General features: G+C 36.5%; 1 protein-coding gene across 3 annotated transcripts in view; it reads left to right on the top strand.

Annotated features, from left to right (window-relative positions):
* Positions 1 to 25,791, top strand: part of DYRK1A (dual specificity tyrosine phosphorylation regulated kinase 1A) — a 92,550-nt gene that overhangs the window by 55,650 nt on the left and 11,109 nt on the right. For 2 of the 3 annotated variants that reach the window (XM_039480498.2, XM_074389281.1), the window contains exons 3-8: positions 311 to 430; positions 2,475 to 2,663; positions 7,648 to 7,795; positions 11,106 to 11,392; positions 13,916 to 14,062; positions 17,233 to 17,373. In XM_039480498.2, coding sequence (XP_039336432.1) covers positions 311 to 430; positions 2,475 to 2,663; positions 7,648 to 7,795; positions 11,106 to 11,392; positions 13,916 to 14,062; positions 17,233 to 17,373 — 1,032 coding nt within the window. The remainder of the gene's footprint in view (positions 1 to 310; positions 431 to 2,474; positions 2,664 to 7,647; positions 7,796 to 11,105; positions 11,393 to 13,915; positions 14,063 to 17,232; positions 17,374 to 25,791) is intronic. The other variant, XM_039480500.2, reaches the window with a different exon arrangement.

Below are 25,791 nucleotides of genomic sequence, written 5' to 3'. Positions count from 1 at the left end.
GTATGATAGAGAAGCCTTTTGTGGGCAGCATCCTGTGTGTCTCCTAGGTTGAGGTATGTCTGTAATTCCACCGTTTAAATTTGGGGGACTAGGATCAAAGCCTCGGGCAGCTGGGGATCTTATCTTCTGATTTTATTTATTTGTTGTAGTGATTGTCTTTGTTGGAATCCAGATGAAAGGGAACTTTGAGAGAAAATGTATAATCATCTAATGTAGATGTCTTTAAAAAAGTAGAACACGCAGGTTACAGAAAAGGGAATTTATATCAGTGCAGTAGAGTTAAAGTGCTAGTCTTTTCTGTCTATTTAAGGTGATGCCTGATATTGTCATGTTACAGAGGCGGATGCCCCAAACCTTCCGTGACCCAGCAACTGCTCCCCTGAGAAAACTCTCCGTTGACTTGATCAAAACATACAAGCATATTAATGAGGTAAGATTTATTACAGTAACGTCTGTCTTGCAATACATCAGTGAGAAAAAAAGCTATTTTATGATGTATTGAAATACTCGAAACTTTTTTCCTTCCTAATTGTCGTATTGATGATTATTATGAAGACTAATGATTTAGAAATAATATAATTACAACTATGTAAAAGATATATTAACAAGGGCTGCAAAATATAAAGATAACTGTGGATAACTCCTGTTTTTTTTTAAGGTTGTATTTAATATACTATTATTTCTTTTTTAAAATTTTTATTTTTTTTCTCTTTTTCCAAATTTCATTTGAGTTACTGCTATAATAACTCTTACTCAAACTAAGAAAGGGGAATAAGGACTCTAAAAGCATATATGAGTTAAAATTTTTGCTTGAAGTTTTATGTATTTGTTTCTATTTTTGCTGTGGGTGTCAGGAAGCTTTGAAACATGTTTATACCTAGTTACAGGAATTTGGCCTAGTTTATTTGATCTATCTATTTTTCTGTGATTTTATTGTCTTTTAAATTTCTATGTGCATTATTTTATCTCTTTTTATGATAAGATGTCCAGAAGCTTTTTTATTGTAAGTAAAAAAGGTAAAAAATAGACAGAGCACTTTGAATTGCCTGTGTTACAATTTGGTGTTTTGCCACCAAAAAGTTTTCTCGTGTCTTGGACCATTGACTTGATTTCCATTTGCTTGTGGCTTCAACTCTGTCTCCAAAATTGATTATTAAATGAGCATTTCTGGAGGAGAACTTAACGCTTTCTTTCCTCTTCCAGTGGGGCCCTGCACTCTTTCATCATTAAGGCTTGTTCTTTGTTGGCTTTAGAGCTTCTTAACTGAAAAGTTGAAAAATGTTCTTAGGTACATGCAAATTTTATAGCAATTTAATGTTATTTAATGCCAGTATTACTACATTACAGTGGCAGTGTGGCAACATAAAATTAGTGTGAACTCTGTCAGGAACATTTCTGAGTTAGATTTTGTACACATTTGTATATTATAAACATGTTCCAGATAAGCTTGTGATTATCTGAATATATCTGATAAATTGTTGATAACAGCATATTAATTTCAGTTTGTTGCTGTCTGATAAATTATTAACAAAGCTACAGTTAAACTGTTAACAGTAGCTTTGTTGGAGCTTGTTTTTAAATATCTTACCATCTTATAAAGTAGACTGTTTTTGATGTTAGTCCATGCAGTGTAATTTATAATTTCTCCAAAGTTAGTTTACTAGTTACCTGGACTATTGCCTATTTCACCTATTATTATTATTATTTTTATTATTATTTTACTAGTCTTAGAAACAGTGTTATAAGAAAAATAGCCTGTGATTAACAATAGGCTTATGGTCTTTGGGAGTGGGGGCAAAGGGGCCATAGCTGTTTTTCATTAATCATTGTATTTTTATAGGTTTAAAAACTGGTGGGCATGTCTCAGAGGGCCATTTTTTTTAAGTAAAACATCAGTTCGTCTACATTTAAGCTTATTTTAAAAATATGTGGCCATAAAATAAAATATAAATAGATAAATACAGGTTACAGAAGAGGGGGTTTATATCAATAAATTCTCTTCATATCCCAAAGCCGGGATTGACTGGAAAGGGGCATGAGAGAACTTGAACTTGAGGGAGATGAAAATGTTGCAAATGCTGTTTGGTATTTGGTGATTTTGTCAAAGTTCCTCATGTAGAACTCTTAAGATCCACTGTATATAAATTATACTTTAATTCAACAAATATAAACCAGGCCCTTTTACTTTTCTTGAATGGCATACTTTGGACAAGTCACTTAACATTTCTTATTTACAAAGTGTATAAACAGTATAACTATAATGAGTTTCACTGTAGACATTTTTCATTGGTTATATCAGTGATGTTTTCTAACTCACATGTCAGTTGTGGAAAATGATTTAATCGTTTGTATTTGTTACAAAGTGTAAAAATTCATCTATTTCCTACTTATAGATGTGTCTCAGTATACTGATAATGCTCTTCCCCTCACAGTGATTTGAATTTTACAGTGAACACTGTGCATTCTTATTTTAGGTTTACTATGCAAAAAAGAAGCGAAGACACCAACAGGGCCAGGGAGACGATTCTAGTCATAAGAAGGAACGGAAGGTCTACAACGATGGTTATGATGATGATAACTATGATTATATTGTAAAAAACGGAGAAAAGTGGATGGATCGTTACGAAATTGACTCCTTGATAGGCAAAGGTTCCTTTGGTCAGGTAATTTAATGGAAAAAACTGAATTTAATTAATTAGAAAGAACTTCTTAGTGAATTTTGTTGTTGCAGCTCTTCGTCAAGAGCATACTTTTAATATTTGCAAATAATGCCCAGCAATGGATACGCGAGTATTTGGATGACCATATTCTTTAAAGGTAGTGATACTACATCAATAATAAAAACTCCTTAGGCACAAACTTTTATGGCTACCAGGTACTCACTTTACTAATGACTGGTTAATTTTAATCACTAATAGATAATATTGCCTCTTTGATATGGGCCTTGTATAATCTGTATATGACTGTTAGTATGCTAGAGATACTTACCTTCTTGTCTGATAGACCATTTCAGAGAGAAACGAATTACCATGTTCAGGTGGTGCAGTGGGAATCTGCTTACTTTTGAGGAGGCTTTGGAAAGCCTGGGGTTGTGCCCTGGCTTTTTCTCCCATCTCATGTTGTAACTATACCAGACCTCTAAGCAGGCAGGCAGTCTGTAGGATTTCTTGCAATCTTCAGTACCAGCATTGCTAATATTATGATTGAGTAATTTTGATGGATAGGATCATCCAGGCAGTTTCTATCAGGAAGGGATTCCAGTGGACCTGTTTTTTCCCTCTTCATTCTCTGCCTCTTCTCCCTACCCACAACTTTGTTACCCATCTCCTCACCCAGCCCCATTACAAAGTGCATAGCCCTGAAAACATGAGTCTTTTGCATCAGTTGCATCAATACCAAGAGCTTTTGGTCTTTTTCCTTGTACTTTATTTATTTAGAGACAGAGTCTCACTTCTGTCGCCCAGGCTGGAGTGCAGTGGTGCACTCTTGGCTCATTGCAACTTCCGTCTCCCAGGTTCAAGTGATTCTCATGCCTCAGCCTCCCAAATATCTGGGATTACAGGCATTAGCCACCATGCCTGGCTAATTTTTATATTTTTAGTAGAGACAGGGTTTCACCATGTTGGCCAGGCTGGTCTCAAACTCCTGACCTCAGGTAATCCTCTTGCCTTGGCTTCCCAAAATGCTGGGATTTCAGGCATAAGCCACCACATCTAGCCTCCTTGTACTTTTTTTTTTTTTTTTTTTTTAATGGCGCGATCTCGGCTCACCGCAACCTCCGCCTCCTGGGTTCAAGCAATTCTCCTGCGTCAGCCTCCCTAGTAGCTGGGACTACAGGCGTGCGCCACCATGCCCAGCTAATTTTTTTTTGTATTTTTAGTAGAGACGGGGTTTCACCATGTTGACCAGGATAGTCTCGATCTCTTGACCTTGTGATCCACCCACCTCGGCCTCCCAAAGTGCTGGGATTACAGGCTTGAGCCACCGTGCCTGGCCGGCCTCCTTGTACTTTTAAAAAGATTTTTCCGGTCAGGTGTGGTGACTCATACCTGTATTCTCAGCACTATGGGAGGCTGAAGCAGAAGGGTTGCCTGAGTCTAAGAGTTCCAGACCAGCCTAGGGAACATAGAGAGACCTTGTCTCTATTTACTAAAAAAAAAAAAAGAAAAAACAAGTTGGGGGGAATCTCTGGCTGTGGTCCCCCAGCTGTTCCCAATTGAAAGTCCTCTATCACATTGAGTTACAGAGCTCTGTTTGAGGTGTGATTTGCTGATAAACCCAGTCTCTTCTGCCTTGGCAACCCTTGTGGAATGCGATGGTTATCACCCTGAAGTCCAAATATATCTTCCGACTTTTCAGTGGTAAGGATAGAATAGGGATCAAAATGACTTTTCCTGAATTGCCTTTTTGTTGTTGTTGTTGTTTTTGTTTTCTTAAACTGTGGAACCTGCATGTGCTTACTTCTCTGTTCCTGCCCTGAGAGAAGGCAAAATAGACCCTCCTTTTTAACCTGTAAGAAAAAGTCATTATGCTTAGAACGGAAAGTATACTGTATGTCATTAGTAGCCACAGGTCTAAATCCAGAAAAATAAACGTGTAAGCAAATAGGAACATTTGTGTTAGACCTGTGTCATTCCAGTGTGGTCCTACCAGTCCCTGATGTCACGTGTATATGTCTCCTTCTCCTCAGGATTTGAAAGATTTTTGGTAATTATACATAATCCAGGGGCTTTTTTCCTTGAATTACAACTTCTTCTGAGGGATTTTTCAGTGCTTTGGGCATCCTCTGGTTTTTTGTGTGCTTTTTGTTTGTTTGTTTGTTTGTTTGTTTTTAAGAGACGGTCTTATTGTATCACCCAGGCAGGAATGCAGTGGAGTAGTGATCATGGTTCACTGCCTTGACCTCCTGGGCTCAAGTGATCCTTCCACTTCAGCCTCTAGAGTAGCTGGGACTATAGGCACATGCCACCATGCCTGGTTAATTTGTTTTTTTGTAGAGGCGGGGTCTCACTATGTTGTCCAGGCTGGTCTTGAACTTCTGGGCTCAACCAATCCTCCTGTCTCAGCCTCCCACATTGCTGGGATTACAGGCCTGAGCCACCACACCCGGACTGGGAGTCCCTCTTGGTTGAAGGTACTCCTGTTTGTCAGTCCGAAGCAGCTTCTCTATCAGCTTCTTAAGGAAAGGCATTTGTGAGGCCCAGTCCTTAACTAAAGGTGTGAACACCCTATACTGGTCCCCAACTTGGCTACATAGCAGAAGGTGAACGATGGGTGAGCAAGCATTACTGCCTGATCAGCAGTGGCATTAGATTTTCATAAGAGCTGGAGCCCTTTTGTGAACTGTGCATGTGAGGCATCTAGGTTGCATGCTGCTTGTGAAAATCTAATGCCTAATGATCTGAGGTATTTAATCCCCAAACCATCCACCTCACCCCTCCTCTGGCCGTGAAAAAAGTTGTTTTTCACAAAACTGGTCCCTGATGCCCAGAAGGTTGTGGACTGCTGCCCTAGACCTAGAGATTGCTACCTCTGCCATGAAAACTTCACTAACATTTGGTCAGTTGCACTTAATAGGTCACTTTCTTTTTTTGAGGCAGAATTTTGCTTTTGTCATCCAGGCTGGAGTGCAATGGCGCGATCTTGGCTCACTGCAGCCTCTGCCTCCTGGGTTCAAGTGATTCTTCTGCCTCAGCCCCCTGAGTAACTGTGATTACAGGTGCCCATCACCAGGCCTCACTAATTTTTATATTTTTAGTAGAGATGGAATTTCACCTTGTTGACCAGGCTGGTCTCAAACTCCTGACCTCAGGTGATCCACCTACCTCAGCCTCCCACAGTGCTGGGATTACAGGTATGAGCCACTGCTTTGGGCCGAATGGGTTACTTTCTAATTTTCCTGACATCCACCATGCAGATTGTGGCCATGCAGCCTGCTCTCTAAGTTGATTTGCCCCTGATGACTCAGTCTTTACGCTCATAGTTAAATTTTTCTTCTTCCCTTCACCTTCGTTTTCTCATGCTCAGATTCCACAGAAAGGTGAGCACAGGAACCCTGTGACGGCAGAGGCCTGTTTGACGTTGAATTCCTTTTTTCCAGGGCAGACTGATAGTTGCTGTCTTGGGCGAGGTATTGTGCAGCGTCCACGTTGAGGTTCAGGTCCCGTGCCTCGCCAGGAGGACGGTTCGATATTGACTTGGTCAGACTTTTCCACATGCTGTGTCAGGTTACTGTCAAATGAGGGATTTTTCCATTTCCTTAGCCAGTCATTACCAATCCTGATTGCATGTTGACATTTCTTGGGGAGCTTACCAAAAAAAGCACTGATGTCTGGGCTCCAGACTAGTTAAATTCTCTAGGCATTGATGTAAAAGAAAAAAGATAATAAAACACCTTATTTAATTTGTAATTCATGGTTAAAAACTGGCAGTTAGCCTCTTAACTGTTTGGCAAGTCAGTAGATGCCCAGGCCCCCATGAGTGTCCTTTGTTCTGCAGACCATCAGGATCTGGGCACTGAACTGTAATTCTTGGTGCAGTCAGTACATCCAGCGAAACAGACGCATGTTAGAACCACTTAGCCATGTGTTTTCAAGGGTAGTCTCTGTGATAAAAGACCACAAATAGTGTCTTTTAGAACTGGGTGAAACCAGAGATTAGTGTATTTTCTATTCCGACATAATTTCAGTTGAACCATTCAGAATCTGTCGCTCACAGTAGATTCAGCCTTGACTGATAGAGATCTGAGAACATATGTTCCATCTTCTTCCTGATCTAATGGTTTCATCCTGCTCCTTGGAATCATTTGGAGTTCCTTCCCCAACACCAGACTTAACGATATTATAAATGTAACTTCTATTTAATTAGTTGTAATGGTTATTGCTGGTTAATAAGAGATGTCATTTTCTTTTACTTATATATTGATTTTGTAATTTTTATATAACTATTTTATAATAGTATGAACCTCATTTTAGATGAGTGAAATTTAAAGTGAGGGCTGTGCATGGTGATATGTACTCAGGAGCACTGTGGTTTCCTTAGCAGTGATTCTCATTTTTAAACTATCATAATCCCCTAATTATGGTGTTTGTGACATTGTAGAACTTTACTGGTAAGTTGTGTTTATTTTTTAGTGTAAACTAATTTTTCTTTTATATACTTAAGTTTTTATGAATGATAATCTAATTGAAAGAAAGTTATCAGAAGCCTTCTGAAATAAACTTTTAAATATTTCATACATATTCTTAGGGTTCAGGTTTCTCTCACTAAAAGAATAGTTAGATGAGTTGTTATATAGTGTTAATTAGTAAGAAAGATAAAACTAAGCAGTTGTCAAGATTCATAATTTATTTCTGACAGAGGAAAATAATTTTATTAAGAAAATTATTTTGTGGATATTTAGAAATACTGTACAAATGCAAAAAGAAATTCAATTTAGAAGATTGATTTAAAGTTACTGTGTAATAAATGGCTGTATTGAATAGAAATATACAGTATCTCTTCTACTTAAGAAGGTCAGAAAAGTGATAATTATAAAAATGTGTAATTGAGAATTAGGTAAATGTTATAATTACGGTGAATTATAAATTGTTGTGAAATTGTTGCCATTAATGAAATAGAGAATTATTCATGTTTCCTCTCTTTTAGGTTGTAAAGGCATATGATCGTGTGGAGCAAGAATGGGTTGCCATTAAAATAATAAAGAACAAGAAGGCTTTTCTGAATCAAGCCCAGATAGAAGTGCGACTTCTTGAGCTCATGAACAAACATGACACTGAAATGAAATACTACATAGGTAAACAGTGCAGTGTGCCCCAACCCAGACCAAAACTTTGAGTTAATGGTTCTTTTTTATCAAAATATATTTTTTTACTTTAAAGTGGTTGATTAAAAACTTGTTTCTTTTCTGTTGGACAGCAAGATTCATGCAAGTGACATGATCTGGTAGTAATAGTCTAAATCTTGGGAAATGTGCCTTCCAGGTAGCATACCATGTAGAAGCAAATGAGAATAGTGTGTGCAATTTGCAGTTTGCCGGTGCTATTTGTTTGCTTTAATGATACATGTTTATCCAAAGGGTCATCTTTCCAGAAACTTTAATAACCATTTATAATCTAGTTCAGAAACTAGTTGTGAGCTAGTATGTTGTTAGTGGTTGTGGAACCATTATGGGGCGTCTGCAGCAAGATCTCAGGATCAGAAGCTATACTCTACTACTCCCTAACTCCGAAGTCTGTTTTTTCATTCTCACATAGTATTCCTTCTGAAAACAGAAACAGGAGACAGAAGGATTGTGAAAATACTGAAGTCTAGGGCCAATTGATACATGGACAAAACATCTTCTAATATACCTTCTTTCATATTATTTTAAATCAAATCTAATATTTCAGTGATTGTTAAGACACCATTTTATGTAGCATCAAGGAAAAAATTAAGTATTCATATAAGATGCCATCAATCAAAGATACAGACCTTAAGATCAGCACATAGCCATAGTCACTTGTGTTCAGAAATGCTGACTTGACTTGCCAAACGTAAGGTTGAGTTTTATTTAGCAGATTCTTTTAAGAAAACATTATGGTTCTTTGGTCCCCCCCCAAAAGGTAGAAACAAATAATGGGTGTTTAAAAGGGGCAAGCTTCAGATAGTTCAGATTAGATCTTGTTTGTGAAATACTGCTCATTTCTCTTTGTTAAAATATAAAATGAATTTGTATTATTTTTCTTCCTTAGTTTCTTTACAGATACTGATTTAATTCATAATGGTAACATTTTTATCTTAAAACCGTTCTCATCACACTCAATGAAACTTTGCTGTTCACTGTCAGTTATAACTTACATGAAGTGATCCATTTCCATTCAAGGATTTTAGAAACACATCAAGGACATTCTAAGGATGCTTGACTTACACAGTGATCTGTGAACATGCCTCCCACCTTCTACTCACTCTTGAGTATTTGCTTATGAAGCAGAAAAAATATTGATAGCATACTGTAACATTTTAATTCTGCTTTATTTAAAAAAGACATAGCTGGCTTATGGTTAAGCACTCAGAAAATGTTAGCTACTCAGTTCTGTATAATGCTAGTATTTTGTTTTGAATAAAGTGACATTAATGATCATTTTATTAATTGTAGTAGTCATTACAGATACTCTTTGGATGAATTTTGAAGTTCTCATTTTAGAAGATGGTGAATGCATAGTGTCCCAAGAAACTAAGATTCTGTTTGGAAAACAAAAAAACTTTAAATAAGTTCATGTCAATTGAATTGATGCTTTAAACTTACGTTAGCTGAAAGTCATATTTATTTTTATGATTTAAATGAATTTTAAAGTGATTGATGAGTATGATTTATTCTGATGAGTTTTATTGTCTTGTCTTTGAACTTTAAAAAAAACATTGACTGCTTTACCGTGTAGCCAGATTTCTTACCTGGATTATTTAGTACCTGCCATGGTCTAGTTAAAAGAAAATTCAGTTTAAGTCTACAACAAAGTTGCCAGCTCTCCATTCTCCTCAAAATTCAGTTAAAAAGACTAAACAGTTATGCTTGTTTGAGCTTTCTTTCACAGTGTCTTTAGTGCCCAACACATTGTAGATACTGAGTAAATGAATAAAAGAACTGTGAGGTCAAGTGAAACTGAGTAGATCTTTCATTGGAAGAACATTCTCATCACAGAGCTTCTAAAGGAATTTTTATAATCACCTTAGAATTCTGACAGCAGTTACTTTTTGCATTCACTTTGTGGCTACTGCTTAAGCAGGAGATTAAAAGCCATGTATGGACCATGATTATGAAGTATCATGGAACTATGTTTTTAGTTTTAAACCTATCAACTGAAGTGATTAGGAGCAGATACCTTACATAACGTTTAAGGATTGCTTTGTTACGTTTAGTATCAGGTTATGCTGTAGACTCCTATATAGTCGTGTACTTATTTTTATTGTGTTAATTAATTTAACTTGAGATCACCTTATTATGAAAGATCTAAAAATGGTACTGATGTCCACTGCTTTGAGACAGAAAGCCCAGGAGAACTACCAGGAAAACACAGTGTATCCACAGTTAGTGATCAGGCATTGATTACTATCAGTTTATTCCAGATAGATCTATAGTGAAACCTCTCATTTTGTAGTACTGAAAGACAGAATGAAAGTAACCTTGACAAGATGGGTGTTTATGTCATTGCAGTTGTGTTACAGGTGCTCAGTTTGGTATATGTAAGACTATTAACAGTCAGGTACAGCACTTTATCGAATAACCTTATCTGATGTGAAGTCAGTGTTAATACTTAAAGCACAATGTTTGAAGCAATTTAGTGAGTATTCAGTCTTTTTAGAGGTCAGCAGAGATAGCGATCTAGGCATTCTGTGCTGTTTAAACCACTCACAAGCCTCCTCATCATCTCTTCTTGTAGTCGAGATTTATTTTGAAGTTTTTCAAACCTTCAGTCTCACACAAGAGTTCTCATTTACCAATTTGATGAACACAGTTAAGTACTCCAAATACTTTTACTAAAGCGTGATTTTCAGACATTTGTTGTATTTACCTGAAGGGTGACAAAAAAGCTATCATAAAAAACTGTGACAGAAAATTACTAGTGAAATCTAAAGTTCTGCAGCACAGATAAATTTCAGAGCCTACACAGAGGGCTGCCAAGTACAGCATTGTGACAAATCAGAGATCTGAGTAGGTGGAGCTTAGACATAGGAAGCTGTGAGGTAGGGCTCTCAGGAAGGAAAAAGTACTTTCTTTTATAAATGAAGATAAAATTGCCAAAATATTCTTACTACTGTTTGTTCATTTGCTACTTGTGTTTTCAGATTTGACTTTTTTAAAGAAATAAGGCATTTTGGTAGTACTACTTACCTTGTATCACTTATTGGTGGACACTGTATCTGTTTAATTCAGCAGAAGAGCAACTTAGATATTCTTAACTGATTCAAAATTGCTATTACTGCAAAATGCTGATCTCCAGACTTTAACTTTTCACTCTGCATTTGACGTTGTAATAATGTTATATAGGTCATTTGAGAGTGCATATGTATGTTACTCTCATTTTATTGGTATATATAATTTAAAATGAAACTCTCTTCTCTTTCAGTGCATTTGAAACGCCACTTTATGTTTCGAAACCATCTCTGTTTAGTTTTTGAAATGCTGTCCTACAACCTCTATGATTTGTTGAGAAACACCAATTTCCGAGGGGTCTCTTTGAACCTAACACGAAAGTTCGCGCAACAGATGTGCACTGCACTGCTTTTCCTTGCGACTCCAGAACTTAGTATCATTCACTGTGACCTAAAACCTGAAAATATCCTTCTTTGTAACCCCAAACGCAGTGCAATCAAGATCGTTGACTTTGGCAGTTCTTGTCAGTTGGGGCAGAGGGTAAGTATTATTTCAGAACTTGTGAATTACATAGAAGTAAGTAGAACAGTGTAGGTATTAGGTTGGTGCAAAAGTAATTCTGGTTTGTGCCATTACTTTTAATGGCATTACTTTTTTCATGGAAAAACCGGAATTACTTTTGCTCCAACCTAATAGATACTTGAAATGTTAATAAGGTGTATACCATTTAGAGACAATTACAGGATGGTTATTTATCTTTAAAATATAGCAGTTAATTACTTTATGTTGATATCTGTTTGGGGGAAATACCTTTTAAAATGCAAATAGCAGTACTTTGACTCAAAAGACATTGATTTTTTTGAAATAGGTATATTTAAAATTGTATGTTTGCTAAAAGATGAAGGGAAGAGAATAGGAGATGGAATGATTAAGTATTAGGGGATCTGTAACTTTCCCAAGTAAAGGTTTTAGTGTAAGTTTTGGGACTTTTCAGTACTGGAACATTGAATCCTTGCTGTAAAATATTTCTCTGAAGATTTATCAAGGTAAATCTTTTTCCTCAAAAACTGATGGTTCAAAAAATGCAGGTAATTTTGATTAGACATGGTACTAAAGCACAGAAAATTCAGTTGATAGACTTACTTGTTTTGATAAATAAATTTCTTATTTTCTCCACGATTAAAAATTTACATAAATTCTAACACATATCCAAACTGATTTTTTTTAGACTGCTAAAAAACAGATGTGTTTGTAGTGACGATAATAAGTTTAGCTGATTTAGGAAAGCAGTTTTTTCTATCATTCTTAACAGCATTATGAAAACTACTCTAACAGCATTGTTTTATATATAAAATAGAAGTTACAGGTTTTTCCTCTTTAAAGGAATTGCTACCATCATTTAATAATATTTTACTGATATTTTACACTATTCCTTTTGCTTGAAAGTGTTGAAACTGTATTTCTTTTGTTTTAAAGAAAAACCCAACTAACATACAGATGTTAATTTTTTTGTAGTGACTTTCCTGTTTCTTATTTTTCCAAATTATTGATATTTTCTGTACTGTCCTACTTTTATCCAAGTTTTAACTATAACAGATTAATTTAATCATAAAGATTTATAGCCAGTTAATAGGTCTGTCTTTCTGTTATTTTCTGCAGCTTCTCTTATGCTAGTGATGCTATTGAGTGTTGAAGTAATTTTTAAAAATTGGAGTAGGAAGCAAAGTTTGCAGTTTTAGGTGCCTTCAGAAAATCAAGAGATGCTTGTAGTTAATATGGGATAGAGTATATTGTGAATGAAAAATACATGTCCATCTTGAGAGTAATTTGAATAGATTTTAGAGTTGGGACATTTTCCCCCTACTTAAGCCAAATTATATATTTTGCCCTAATATTAAACATTATTATTTCTGTCTAGTCAAAATGAGCCAGTTATCCCTATAATAAATTTTCAACTATTCAAATTCATTGGAATCACATGGGAAGTTATGTCTGAAATAGGCATGCAGTGGTCCTGCCTGCAGACCTGTGGATCTATTGGATTAGAATCCGAAGGTGGTAGGGCAAGTGTGTTTTGGGGAAAGCAACTGTTTTAAACAAGTTAGATAAGGATGTGACAGAGTTCTTGGCGTAAGCTGTGAAATACAAGTCTCAGGAGTGGTGAGTCTTTGGGCCTTGGGAATAAGCAATGGTATTGGCTTATAAAAAACTTAGAAGTGTATTACTTCTTCCCAGTCCTTTAAGTTAGACTTTCTTACAGTTCCTTAAGGTTGGTTGACCTGCCTATGTAGGCCTGAGATTGTTGTTGATGACTTGGCTGGAGGTTTCGCTGGGAGCCCGCATGGTTAGGGTATTAAGTTAGGAAATTTAGTTAGGAGGATTTTATTTCTTTCTCCCTTTTAATAAGTGAAACAATTTTGGTCTCTGAAGACTCCCTTGCATTACTTCATTGAAAATAGTCCATTTCAGGATTGTCTTTCTCTAAGAAGTCTTGGATGGAGGTGGAGAGAGAAGAAGCTATTGGTCAGAGACAGCTGTTAATTGAATCTTTATGTGGCATTGTCTCTGGAATTTATCTGTGAGACAGCAGAATACAAATGTCTGATTTTTAAATTACATTGTGTTGAACTTACATGACTTTTAACGCTGAGAAATACATTGTTTAGGTTAATTTAAATACAGTCTAGTTGTTAAGTTAGTGGTAAGCCAAGTGCCAGCCATTGCAGGAAAGAATAATTATTAGGGAAATAAATTACTTTCAGTAGTGCTTTTTTCTGGTGAGGCATAATTGTTTTAAGAACTATCATGATGACCATTTAGGATTAGACTAAACAAAAGGGCTTGAATTTTTACATATTATATATTTCACAGTTAAATTAACCAATCCCTCCGAATGTTTAGTTCTTTAAGCCATATTCATAGTCTAATGTTGAAGTTAGTCAGTGGAACCCTAATTCAGGAATTAGCCAATTCTTTTCTGTTAATACCAGATTAATGTTTTAAATCCAGTGCTGACCACAGTTTTAAGCAATTGAGGTAATACTGTTTTGAAATGTGTTTCAGATATACCAGTATATTCAGAGTCGCTTTTACCGGTCTCCAGAGGTGCTACTGGGAATGCCTTATGACCTTGCCATTGACATGTGGTCCCTCGGGTGTATTTTGGTTGAAATGCACACTGGAGAACCTCTGTTCAGTGGTGCCAATGAGGTAAGTGATGCATTGCTTTACGAATTCTGTTTTCATAATTTCTTTTTGTCTTTCATCAATGACAATGTTAAAGCTGTTTTTAGGCAGAGATGCAATGTGAGATCAGTTTTGAATATACCTATTTTTTCATATTTGTCAGTGGTCATATAATACTAAGTTTAGAATTATGAGATGGGAAATGTAGGATATTCTATTCATGAAGGAGAACAGTTAATTAGAAAGTGTTAACTATTTTGGCATAAATTTTTCAGGTTTTAAACACAATAACAGAAAGCTTAAAGATGATAATAAAGAAATGAAGGCCATCCTGAAGAGTGATACAAACATCACTCTAAATTTTTAGATTATAATTTGGAGTTGAAGAGGTAATGATCAGTAGGATTGATGGATACTCAGTCTGAGTAATTTAGAGTAAACTACATGATGGAATTGTAGGGCTACGGAGACTGTGTACAGTTGTATAGTCCACAAGTTTTCAGTCTGTGTTCTGGGAGATTTTTGAAGGTCAGAGGCAGTGAGTGGGTGGGCAGGGACAGGTCACAGTCCTGTCCCTGCCCAATTTATCTGACTGGGATTACAGGTGTGAGCCACCTTGGTTCCTTCCCTTGCTGATGTTAGTGTTTGCTCTGATGCCACCTTCTCAGTGAAACCATATACCCCGCTTATGGTTGCAGTCCCCCTCATCCCCATCCCATGGTTCTTAGTCAGCATCTGATATCATGTATTTAATTATTTATTTTTCTGCAGTCAGATAAATTGGGCTTTCATTGTTCATAAACTATTCACCTGTGGGGTTTTGTTTGTTTTTAAAAGAAAAATTGACCATTGCAGATCTCGATCAGTCTATTTATTTATAAATGAGCAGAGAAAGGCCAAAGGCATTAATGACTTTTCCCAGGTGATGCAGCTGTTAATATGTGGTGTCAGCAACTTCTCTTCCATCCTTCCTTTTAATTCATTTTTTTTTTTGAGACGGAGTCTTGCTCGGTTGTCCAGGCTGAAGTACAGTGGTTCAATCTTGGCTTATTGTAACCTCTGCTGCCCAGGTTCAGACAATTCTCGTACCTCAGCCTCCTGAGTAGCTGGAATTACAGGCAAGCACCACCATGCCCAGCTAATTTTTGTATTTTTACTAGAGATGGTGTTTCACCATGTTGGCCAGGCTGGTCTTGAACTCCTGATCTCAAGCGGTCCACCTGCTTCAGCTTCCCAAAGTGCTGAGATCACAGGCGTGAGCCACTGCTCCCAGCTCCTTTTAATTCATTTCAACTTCAGCTGGTGAGCTGCTCTTTGATATTAACTGCCATAGTTTGTTTTTGTTCTAGTATAAATCCTACTGTGTAAATTATTATCTTTTTTGGGCATAAAAGATACTGAAAAACCTCAGTGGTTTCCCATGTTACTCATTGTAAAAGCCGAGGTCCTTTAAGTAGCTCACAAGTTCTTACTCCCTCTGATGCCAGTTCTCTCACCAACACCTGGTCTCTCCTCCCCTCACTCTGTGGTCCCTGGCAAATGCCATAGGCCCATACTATGCCCTTTACATTTCTTCTTTCCTGTGCCTAAAATGCTGTCTTCTGAGATAGCCCTTGGTTCCTTCCCTTGCTGATGTTAGTGTTTGCTCTGATGCCACCTTCTCAGTGAAACCATATACCCCAATTATGGTTGCAGTCCCCCCCGTCCCCATCCCATAGTTCTTAGTAAGCATCTGATATCACGTATTTAATTATTTATTGATACTGCCGGCTGTGGTGGCTCACACCTGTAATCCCAGCACATTGGGAGGCCAAGCGGGCAGATCACTTGAGGTTAGGAGTTTGAGACCAGCTTGGCCAACAAACTGAAACCCTATCTCTACTAAAAATACAAAAATTAGCCCAAGGTGGTGTCGTGTGCCTATAGTCCCAGTTACTTGGGATGCTGAGGCAGGAGAATTGCTTGAACCCAGGAAGCGGAGATTGCAGTGAGCCAAGATCGCACCGCTGGACTCTAGCCTGGGAGACAGAGCCAGACTCTTGTCTCAAAAAAAAAAAAAAAAAAAACTTGTTGCTCTTTTCCCACTATAACATAAACAACTTTTTGGCAGGGGTTTTTATATGTTTTATTGTATTCTACCACTGAGCATGATTCCTAGCATGTAATAGGCACACTCAGTTTGAGTGAATGAATCTGTACTTTAAAAAAAAAAAATAACTTACTAGGTCCATACTCTATTGCCTCTGGAATTTTTTGTTTTTAGTGGTTATTTAATATCCTCTGTGCTGTAACTGAACGCCTGTAATCCCAGTACTTTGGGAGGTTGAAGTGGGAGAGGATTGCTTGACCCAGAGTTTGAGACCAGCATAGGCAACATGGCAAAACTCCATCTCCACAAAAAGATTTTCAAATTAGCCAGGCGTGGGGCCAGGTGTGGTGGCTCATGGCATTAATCCCAGCTCTTTGTGAGGCCGAGGTGGGCGGACCATTTGAGGTTGAGAGTTCAAGGCCAGTCTGACCAACATGGTGAAACCCTGTCTTGACTAAAAATTCTGCCTGTAGTCCCAGCTATTCAGGAGGCTGAGGCAGGAGAATCACTTGTACCTGGCAGTCCGAGATTACAGTGAGCTGAGATCACACTACTGCATTTCAGCCTGGGCAATAGAGCAAGACTCTATCTTAAAATATATATATATATATATATATATATATATAGCTGGGTGTGATGGTGCATGCCTGTGTTGCTAGCTACTCTGGAGGCTAAGGTGGAAGTATCACTTGAGCCTGGGAGGTTGAGGCTGAAGTGAGCTGTGATTGCACCACTGCCCTCCAGCCTGAGTAACAGAGCGAGACCATATCTCAATAATAAGTAAAGAAAAAAAATTTATAAAATAAAATTCTACAAAAACAAACTTTAAAACTTCCTCTCATCTTTCTTTACTGTTCAATATTGTATCAATAGCTACCTGACATAATGTGTTTATTAATTGATTGTCTTCCCTTCTGTGGGGTATTTGGCTCAAGGAAGGTAGGGCCTTGTTTGTTCATTACTGTATGCTGGATGTCTGGAGGAGTGCTTGACACATAGGTGATGTGCAATTTACTTATGAATGAATGAGTGATGTGTGACTTGATGAGCAGGAGTAGATGTACAGTAGAAATTACAGGTTTTATTGTTTTTATTTTTAATACAGGTAGATCAGATGAATAAAATAGTGGAAGTTCTGGGTATTCCACCTGCTCATATTCTTGACCAAGCACCAAAAGCAAGAAAGTTCTTTGAGAAGTTGCCAGATGGCTCTTGGAACTTAAAGAAGACCAAAGATGGAAAACGGGTAAAATAAGGATATATATGTTTTGAACCTTTATTAAATTTCTTTACCATACCTATCTTTTTATAGCTCATTTTGCTTTACTTGAAATCAGTGTGTTTCAGTTAACAATTTTATTGATAACTTAGGTAGATACTTTGTTCAGAAGTTGAATATAGTTTGACCTGAACTATCAGGTGTGGACCAGTGTTTGATTAATGGTCAGAGTTCTCCTTAAAACTTCATTTTAAAAACTTTATGCCTGCATTTTGAGGCAGCTGATTACATCACCATGTTTGATTTCAACAGTAGAATTTGTAAGTTTGACCTTTTGTTTCTTACAGCTTGGCCATGTAGTGATGTCACAGTTAATTACTTCAGCTGTGAACAGAAGTCACAGTTGCAGTAAATGATTTTTTTTTTTTTTTTAAGTTCATTTGGTAAAATATGTGAGAAGATGATTTTTGGCTTAAAAGTAGTATGTGATTTTTTTTCAAGGATATTAACTGACTATATGGTCCATTGATAGAGTCACATTCCTCACTCAGTGACTTAGATAGCAGAAATTTCACATCTCCAAAATCTTTAAAAGTGAGGTTTTTATAACATTAGTTTGTTTTAGTAATTTTCTTTTATCTGAGGACTTTGTTTAAAGATACCTAAACTGTCTCAGTTTAATAGAGTAAATGATGCCAATTTTGCACGTTGATTTGTACTTTTGTTTTATAGATCTGTAAATAATCATGTTTTGTAATTTAGTTTGGTCCTAGTATTGAATGAATATAATGTATAAATATGTGATTGAATATGACCTCCCCCTGCACATACACATACGTAAGTCACCTTGTGATTGTAGTTCTGCATTTATAACATTTAAGAGTTTTATTTCTGCTTCAGTTATTTTGCCCTTGCATTTTAGCGATGCTGCCACCAGGTGTCATTTTCAGTGAACTGAAGATAGATGGTTGATTGCCTTAATTCACCTCCATATAGCTATGGAGTCATAGCTTTTAATATTAAAAGATTTTCTTTAGAATATTTAAAAGCATATATATAATTGTATCTTTCAAAACTGATGTGTAAGTTACTGTATTCTGCCATATTCTCTAAAGCTATAGGCAGTGCAGTTTCCAGCTGCTAAATTATGCCTACTCCCCATAAGGAAAGGACGGAAAATGCCATTGAGACCTCCTGGGCCCTTGTTTTTTCTTTATCCACATAGCTCATTAATCATGGCCCATTTTCTGTGTAACCAAAACTTAGCCTGGGAATCCTTACTAGCTTCACCAGCATTCAGAGGAGTTCCTACCAGTTTGAATTAGCATGGAGAGGAAATTAAATCTCTTTTATGTTGTCTCTCTCTGTGATACAGGCTGCTGCTTTTCTCCATTTCAGATTTATTTATTTATATTTTGCTTCTGCTGTTTTTTTTCCTCAGTAAAACATCCCATTCCATCTCCTAAATCTCTGGCTCATAAAACCACACTGACCTATCATTTCTTTCAAATTGATGTATAGGTATTATTGTTTTTAGTTATTTGGAGTGGGGCATTTCAGAAATGAGTGGATTGTCTTTTCCCTTTTAAAATTGGAAGTGGATATCTTAATGTACATTTAATACATGTGAATTGACCATAGATTTTTATGAGATTCTTTTAGTCACACTGAGCTATTGACTTAAGCAACTTAATTTTTAAAAATAGGAAATATTTATTTATTTACTTTTGAGATAGAGTCTTGCTTTGTCGTCCAGGCTGGCGTGCAGTGGTGCAGTCTCAGCTCATTGCAACCTCCACCTCCTGGGTTCAAGCGATTCTCCTGTCTCCGCCCCCTGAGTATTTGGGATTACAGGCACGCACCACCATACCCAGCTAATTTTTGTATCTATGTTTTTTTTAGGAGAGATGGGATTTCACCATGTTGGTCTCAATCTCTTGACCTCATGATCCGCCCGCTTCCCAAAGTGTTGGGATTACAGGCATGAGCCACCACGCCTTGCGTATTTTGCTTTTAAGAGAGAAATTCTGTAACAAAATCAAATAATTACATTACAAAGGATACACTAATAATTTTAACCAGAGATATAAATAGATGTGCACATACTTTCATTGGCCGTCTCTTTGTGGTTTAATGATTTTATTTTTACTTTTAATTTCTCATTTTATATTTCAAAAGCTCTGTATTAGGGTTTTCCAGTAATGAGATCAATACTGACTGTATATTATTTTCTTGGTAGAGGTGGAGAATGAAGAAGTAAGACAATAAGTGATGCTGTTTTTTGAAGTATAATTTGTATATTTTAAGATGCACATTTTTAGTGTTGAGTTTCTTTTCACCTTTATATATGACATTGTCACTCCTATCTAAACCAGTAGAAAGATTTCTGTCTCAAATCCTCTTGCGACCCTTTTCTGTTATCCCACTGCTTTCTGATTTCTGTCATCAAAGAATAGCTTTGCCTTTTCGTTGGCAAACTTTGTATAAATGGAGCTGTATAGTATTTATTGTTTTTGGAAATTCATCAGTATTGTTGTATGTCTCAGGAATTGATTTAATTTTATTGCTTCAAGATATTTCATTGAATAAGCATATCATAATTTATATTCACTTGTAAGTGGTCATTTGGTTTGTTCCCAATTTGGGACCATTATGAATAAGGCTACTCTGACAGCACAGTCTTAAGAGTAGAATTGCCAGGTTATAGGGTATATGTTTACCTTTGCAAGAAAAACCACCAGTTATCCAAAGTTGTTTTATCATTTTATATTCTCCTGATGCACGAGGGTTTCAGTTGCATGACATTCTCACCATTTGATATGGTTTGTCTGTTGGATTTTAGCCATTCTGTCATTGATACGTAGTGGTTTGATTTGCATTTCTTCAGGCAATGCAGTGATACAGACTACCTTTGCATATGCTTATTAGCCTTTCATATATCTTCTCTGAGTTTAATGATCTAGTAGTCCTTTGTCATTAAGTTTTTTGTCACGTATATATCAGTGTATCTCCCTAGACTGTGGCTTGCCTGTTTCTTTCTTAATATGGTATCTTTGGATGAATAGGGAGTTTTAATATTGATGAAGTTGTATTTGTCAACTTTTTTTTTTTCTTTTTTTTTTTGGGTGCTTTTTCCTATCCTAAAAAATCTTTGCCATCTTCAAGTTTGTGAAGATATTCTTTTTGTTTTCTTCTAAAAGTTTTTAAAATTTTATTCTGCCGTTTACAGTTAGAATTCCATGGTCTGTCTGTAATTAATTTTTGAGTATGGAACAGGGTGAAAGGGTTGAAGGTCATTTTCTTTCCTTTGCTTACCTAGTAGTTACAACAGCATTTGCTGAAAGCAATTGCTTTTCCCTATTGATATGTTTTCTGTTCTAGGTCTTTTCTATTCACATATGAATTTTAGAATCAACTTGTAAATTTCTACCAAAAAATAGTGCTAGCATTTTGATTTGGGTTGTAATTAGGGTTTCATTTAGGAAAATGGATATCTTAACAATATTAAGTCTTCCACTCTATAAGACGGGTTATCTCTCCATTTATTTAGGACTAAAATTTCTTAGCAGTGTTTTACAGTTTTTAATGCAGAAGTCTCACATATTTTGTTCACTTTATTCCTAAGTTTTTAATTTTTTAGATGTTCTTTTAAATGGCATTTAAAATGTATGATTTCCTAGTTTTTCATTTCTGGTATATAGAAATACAACTGATTTTTGTGGATGATTTTTGTATCCTAAGACCTTGCTAAATTTACCTCTTCTGACAGTTGACCTTCGAACAATAAAGATTTGAACTGCACATGTTCACTTGTGTGCAAATTTTTTTTTCAACAAATACAGTCAGCCCCCTGTAATCAAAAATACAGTATTCCCTGGATGTGAAACCTGTATATGAGGGCCAACTTGTCACGTATGTGGATTCTTCATGGCCTCCTTGTGAAGCTTGAGTATATGTGGATTTTAGTATATTTGGGGGAGGGGCGGTGTCCCGAAACCGATCCCTGCATATACTGAAGGATGACTGTATTTTTTGTTGTTGAAATTTGATAGGGCTTTCTACTTAAGCAATCTTATACTCCATGAATAAAGGTAGTTCTATATTTTCAGTTGTATGTCTTTTTTGCTTTTTTAATACCATGAATGTGTTTTGAATATTGTTACGGTTTTCCTGCATCTATAGGGATCATCATATGATTTTTCTCCAATTTTGTGGTAAAATACATTAATTTTTTGAATGTTAAGCCCCCCCAGCCCTATCAAGTCCCTTATATATGTTGCTCAGTTCAATTTGCTAATCTCTTGATAAGGAATTTTGTTTCTATATCATTGGTGGATATTTGTCTAAAATGTTATTAATAATACCATCATTAGGATTTGATTTTAGGATTATGCTGGACTTGTGAAACTATTAGGAAATACTCTTTCTTGATTTTCTAAAAAATAAAAAAAAGGTATATGATTGGGTTGGCATTACTTCTTTTGTAATGTTTAGTGGAGTTCAGTGATGAAACCATGAGAACCTAGGGCATTTCTTGTTAGAAGGTTAATTGTAATTTATGTTTTCTGATAAAAATAGTGTTATCTAGATTTTTTAAGTTAGTTTTGGTAAGCTGTATCTTTCTAGAAACTTTTTTTCTCACCTAAATTGTTGAATTCGTTGGCATAAAATTATCAATAATATTTTACTATATTTTTAATATCTAGAGAATCTATAGTAATAGTCTTTTATTCCTGATACTGGTCATTTATACTTTGGTTTTTTTCCCCAGCTAGTCTTGCTCAGGGTTGATAAGTTTATTAAAATCTTTTCAAACTACCAAATTTTGACTTTGTTGATTTCTTTTCTTTCTTTTCTTTTCTCGTTCTAGTTTCTGTTTTTTACGCTTCACTATGTCCATTTACTTGGGTTGAATTTCCTCCTTTTCTAGCTTCTTTTAAAGGTGGAAACTTAGATCATTGATTTTTAAGCCTCTTTGCTGCTGTAGCATTTATTGATATAAATTTTCTTCTAAGCACTGCTTTAGCTGCATCCTGCAGCTAGCTAGCTAGCCATTTGTTTTAGAAACAGAGTCAGTCTCATTCTGTCACCAGGCTGGAGTGCAGTGGCGTGATCTCGGCTCACTGCAACCTCCATCTCCTGGGTTCAAGTGATTCTCTTGCCTCAGCGTCCTGAGTAGCTGGGACTGCAGGTGCACACCACCATGTCCAGCTAATTTTTGTATTTTTAGTAGAGACAGGGTTTCACCATATTGGCCAGGATGGTCTTGATCTCTTGACCTTTTGATCCACGCGCCTCGACCTCCCAAAGTGCTGGTATTACAGACTTGAGCCACCGTGCTGGAGCACTTTTTGTATGTTTTAACAGTCATTCTGTAATGTTTTTAACTTGTGATTTCTTCTTTAACCTCTCATTATTTAGAATTACTGATGTCTAGTTTAGTAGCAGTTTGGTCACAGAATGTGATTTCAGTCCTTTAAAACTGAGACTTGTTTTATGGCTTCACATCTAATGTGTCCTGGTGAATGTTTTATGTGCACTTGGTAAGAATTGTATTTTGTGTTTGTTTGGTGTAGTGGTCTCCAACTACAAATTGTTTGATACTTTCTTTATATCTTTTGTATCTTTGTGTGTGTATGTGTGTCTGTATATTCTGTCAGTCACTGAGAGAGAGGAGTCTTCATTGATTTGTCTTAGACTCCGTTTATAGCATTGCTTTTTGTTTTTTGAAGCTTTGTTAATAAGTGTGTGCATGTTTAGTGTGGTTACAACTTCTTAATAAATGGACCCTTTTATCATCTTGAAATGTCCCTCTTTATCTCCAGTAATGTTTATCTTTAAGTCCGCTTTGTCTGATATTACTGTAGTGGTACTAGTGTTCTTGAAATTTTCATGGTTGTGTGTGTGTGTGTGTAGATACAAAAGATACACACATATATTGGAAGAAAAATATCCAACATACGTACACGCACACACACACTACCTGCCTCCCCTCCCCCCCCCCCCGTCTCTCTCACTTTTTAAACCTGTGCATACCTTTATATGTAAAGACTTTTTTTTGAGACAGTCTCGTTCTGGCACCCAGGCTGGAGTGCAGTGGCATAATCTTGGCTCCCTGTAACCTCCACCCCCGGTTCAAGTGGTTCTCCTGCCTCAGCCTCCTGTGTAGCTGGGATTACAGGCACGTGCCACCACACTTGGCTAACTTTTATATTTTTAGTAGAAGCAGGGTGTCACCATATTGGTTAGGCTGGTCTTGAACTCCTGACCTTGTCATCTGTCCGCCTCAGCCTCCCAAAGTGCTGGGATTACAGGAGTGAGCCACTGCGCCCAGCCAGAATGATTTTTATGTTGTATGCAACATATGGTCAGGTCGTTTTTTAATCTATTCTGTTAGTATTTACCCTATTATTCTGAGTTTTGGGTTTCATACCATTGTCTTATTTGTGTTCTGTCTTTCCTGTTCTTTGTTTCCTGTCTTTTTGGGGGGAGATTTATTGAATACATTTTGGCATTTTATTTTGTCTCCTGTATTGATTTTTTTGCTTACTTCTCTGTGTCATGTTTTTGTTCCTTTTATAATACGCACCTTTAACATAGTTTACCTTCAAATAATAATATATTGCTTGTTAAACAGCGTGTGATAACCACGTGATTCTATATAACCCCCTTCTACTTCTTGTGCATTTGTTGTCATATTACTTTTGCATGTTATAACCTCACAAATTAATGGCTGTTTAAATAAAAAATAGATGTTTAAAGAAATTTTAAAGCACATATAAAATAAGGATAATAGAACTTTTATATTTATGCTTATATTTGCCCTTTTCTGGTGTTCTTTCTGCAGTTTCTAGCTTCCATCTGGTATCATTTCTTCAGCCTTAAGACCTTATTTAACTTTTATTTTATAATGAGTAAGTTATCCTGATGAATTCTCTCAGTAGGTGTTGAGCTGAAAATACATGTTTACCTTTATTTTTTTGGAAGATATTTCCAGTGAATATAGCATTACAGATTAACATTTTTCTTTCAGCAAAAGAAAAAGATGTTATGACATTGTTTAAAGATGTATTGACTTATTTTTCTGGATTACACTGTTTCTGAAGAAAAGTCTGGTTATTTTTAGAATTGTTTCCCTGCATATACTATTTTTCCCTTGCCCTCTGGCTGATTTTAATATTTTCTCTTTTTTTGATCTCCAGCAGTTTGACTATTTACCTGTGTATGATTTTCTTTGTATGTATTCTCCTGGGAGCTCACTGAGTTTCTTGGATCTGTGGGTTGATTTCTTTCATCAGTTTTTGAAAGTCCTCAGGCATAGTCTTTCCAAATATTTGTTCTGCTTTCATCTTTCTTCTAGTTCTCTAGTGATTTGTCTGTTACAGTGCTGAATATTATCCCAGAGGTCTTTGTCTGGTTTATTCATTCTATTTTCTGTTTGTATTTTTAATTGGATAATTTCTTTTTCTATCTTCTGGTTGACTGATTTCGTTGTTGTTGTTGTTGCTTTGTGCTGAGTCCAGTCTGCGGTTGAATCCATTAAATGGATTCTTGGGATGTTACTGTTGTTTTTGAGACACGGTCTCACTCTACTGCCCAGGCTCGAGTATAACGGTGTGATCATGGCTCGTTGCAGCCTTGACTTCCTGGGCTCAAGCTGTTCTTCCACCTCAGCTTCCCAAGTAGCTGGGACTACAGGAATGTGCCACTACGATACCCAGCTTTTAAAAGTTTTGTAGAGACGGGGTCTGGCTATGTTGTCTAGGCTGGTCTTGAACTCCTTAGCTCAGGCAGTCCTCCCACCTTAACCTGGGTGTATAGACATGAGCCCACCCTATATTTTTTAGTTGTAGCGTTCAATTTTTTTAAATACGGGTTTTCTCTTTTGAAATTCTACATCTGTTCATATGTTGTCCACCTTTTGAACCAAATTGTTTAATTATTTATCATAATTTGTAAAAAGTATCATAATTATTTTAAAATGCTAGTCTGCTACTTTCAACATCTGCACCATTTATATATGTGTATTTTCTATTGGCTTTTTGTTTTCCGTTTCATGTGATTGGAGACGTCATTTTGTAAAAAATGTAATTTTTAAAGTGTGCTAAACTTCCTGTGCTCAAGAACAGTTAAAGATGGAGGTGGGTCATATTTTCCCCCAGAAGGAGGCCTGTTAACTCTGTCAGGCCCCTCCTGTCAGGCTGAGTTGATCTCTTTTGTAGCTTCACTGACTCTGGGCTTCGCTTGTTTGACTTAGATTCTATTCACTGCTGTCTTCATATGTTTTGAGCTGGAATCAGGACATTTCCTTCAGCAGTGTTTGTATCTTTAGAACCAGGGAAAATCTAGAGGTCTCTATACATTACTGCCCAGCCAGCAGCCCCACTCCTAACTCTCTGTGCCTGGGAGATCGCTTTCCTCCTGCTGCACTGCCCCATCCTTCTG

This window comes from Saimiri boliviensis, chromosome 18, assembly GCF_048565385.1.
Source record: "Saimiri boliviensis isolate mSaiBol1 chromosome 18, mSaiBol1.pri, whole genome shotgun sequence".
In the NCBI taxonomy this organism is placed as follows: Eukaryota; Metazoa; Chordata; class Mammalia; order Primates; family Cebidae; genus Saimiri; species Saimiri boliviensis.
This window is presented reverse-complemented; position numbering and strand designations above follow the sequence as displayed.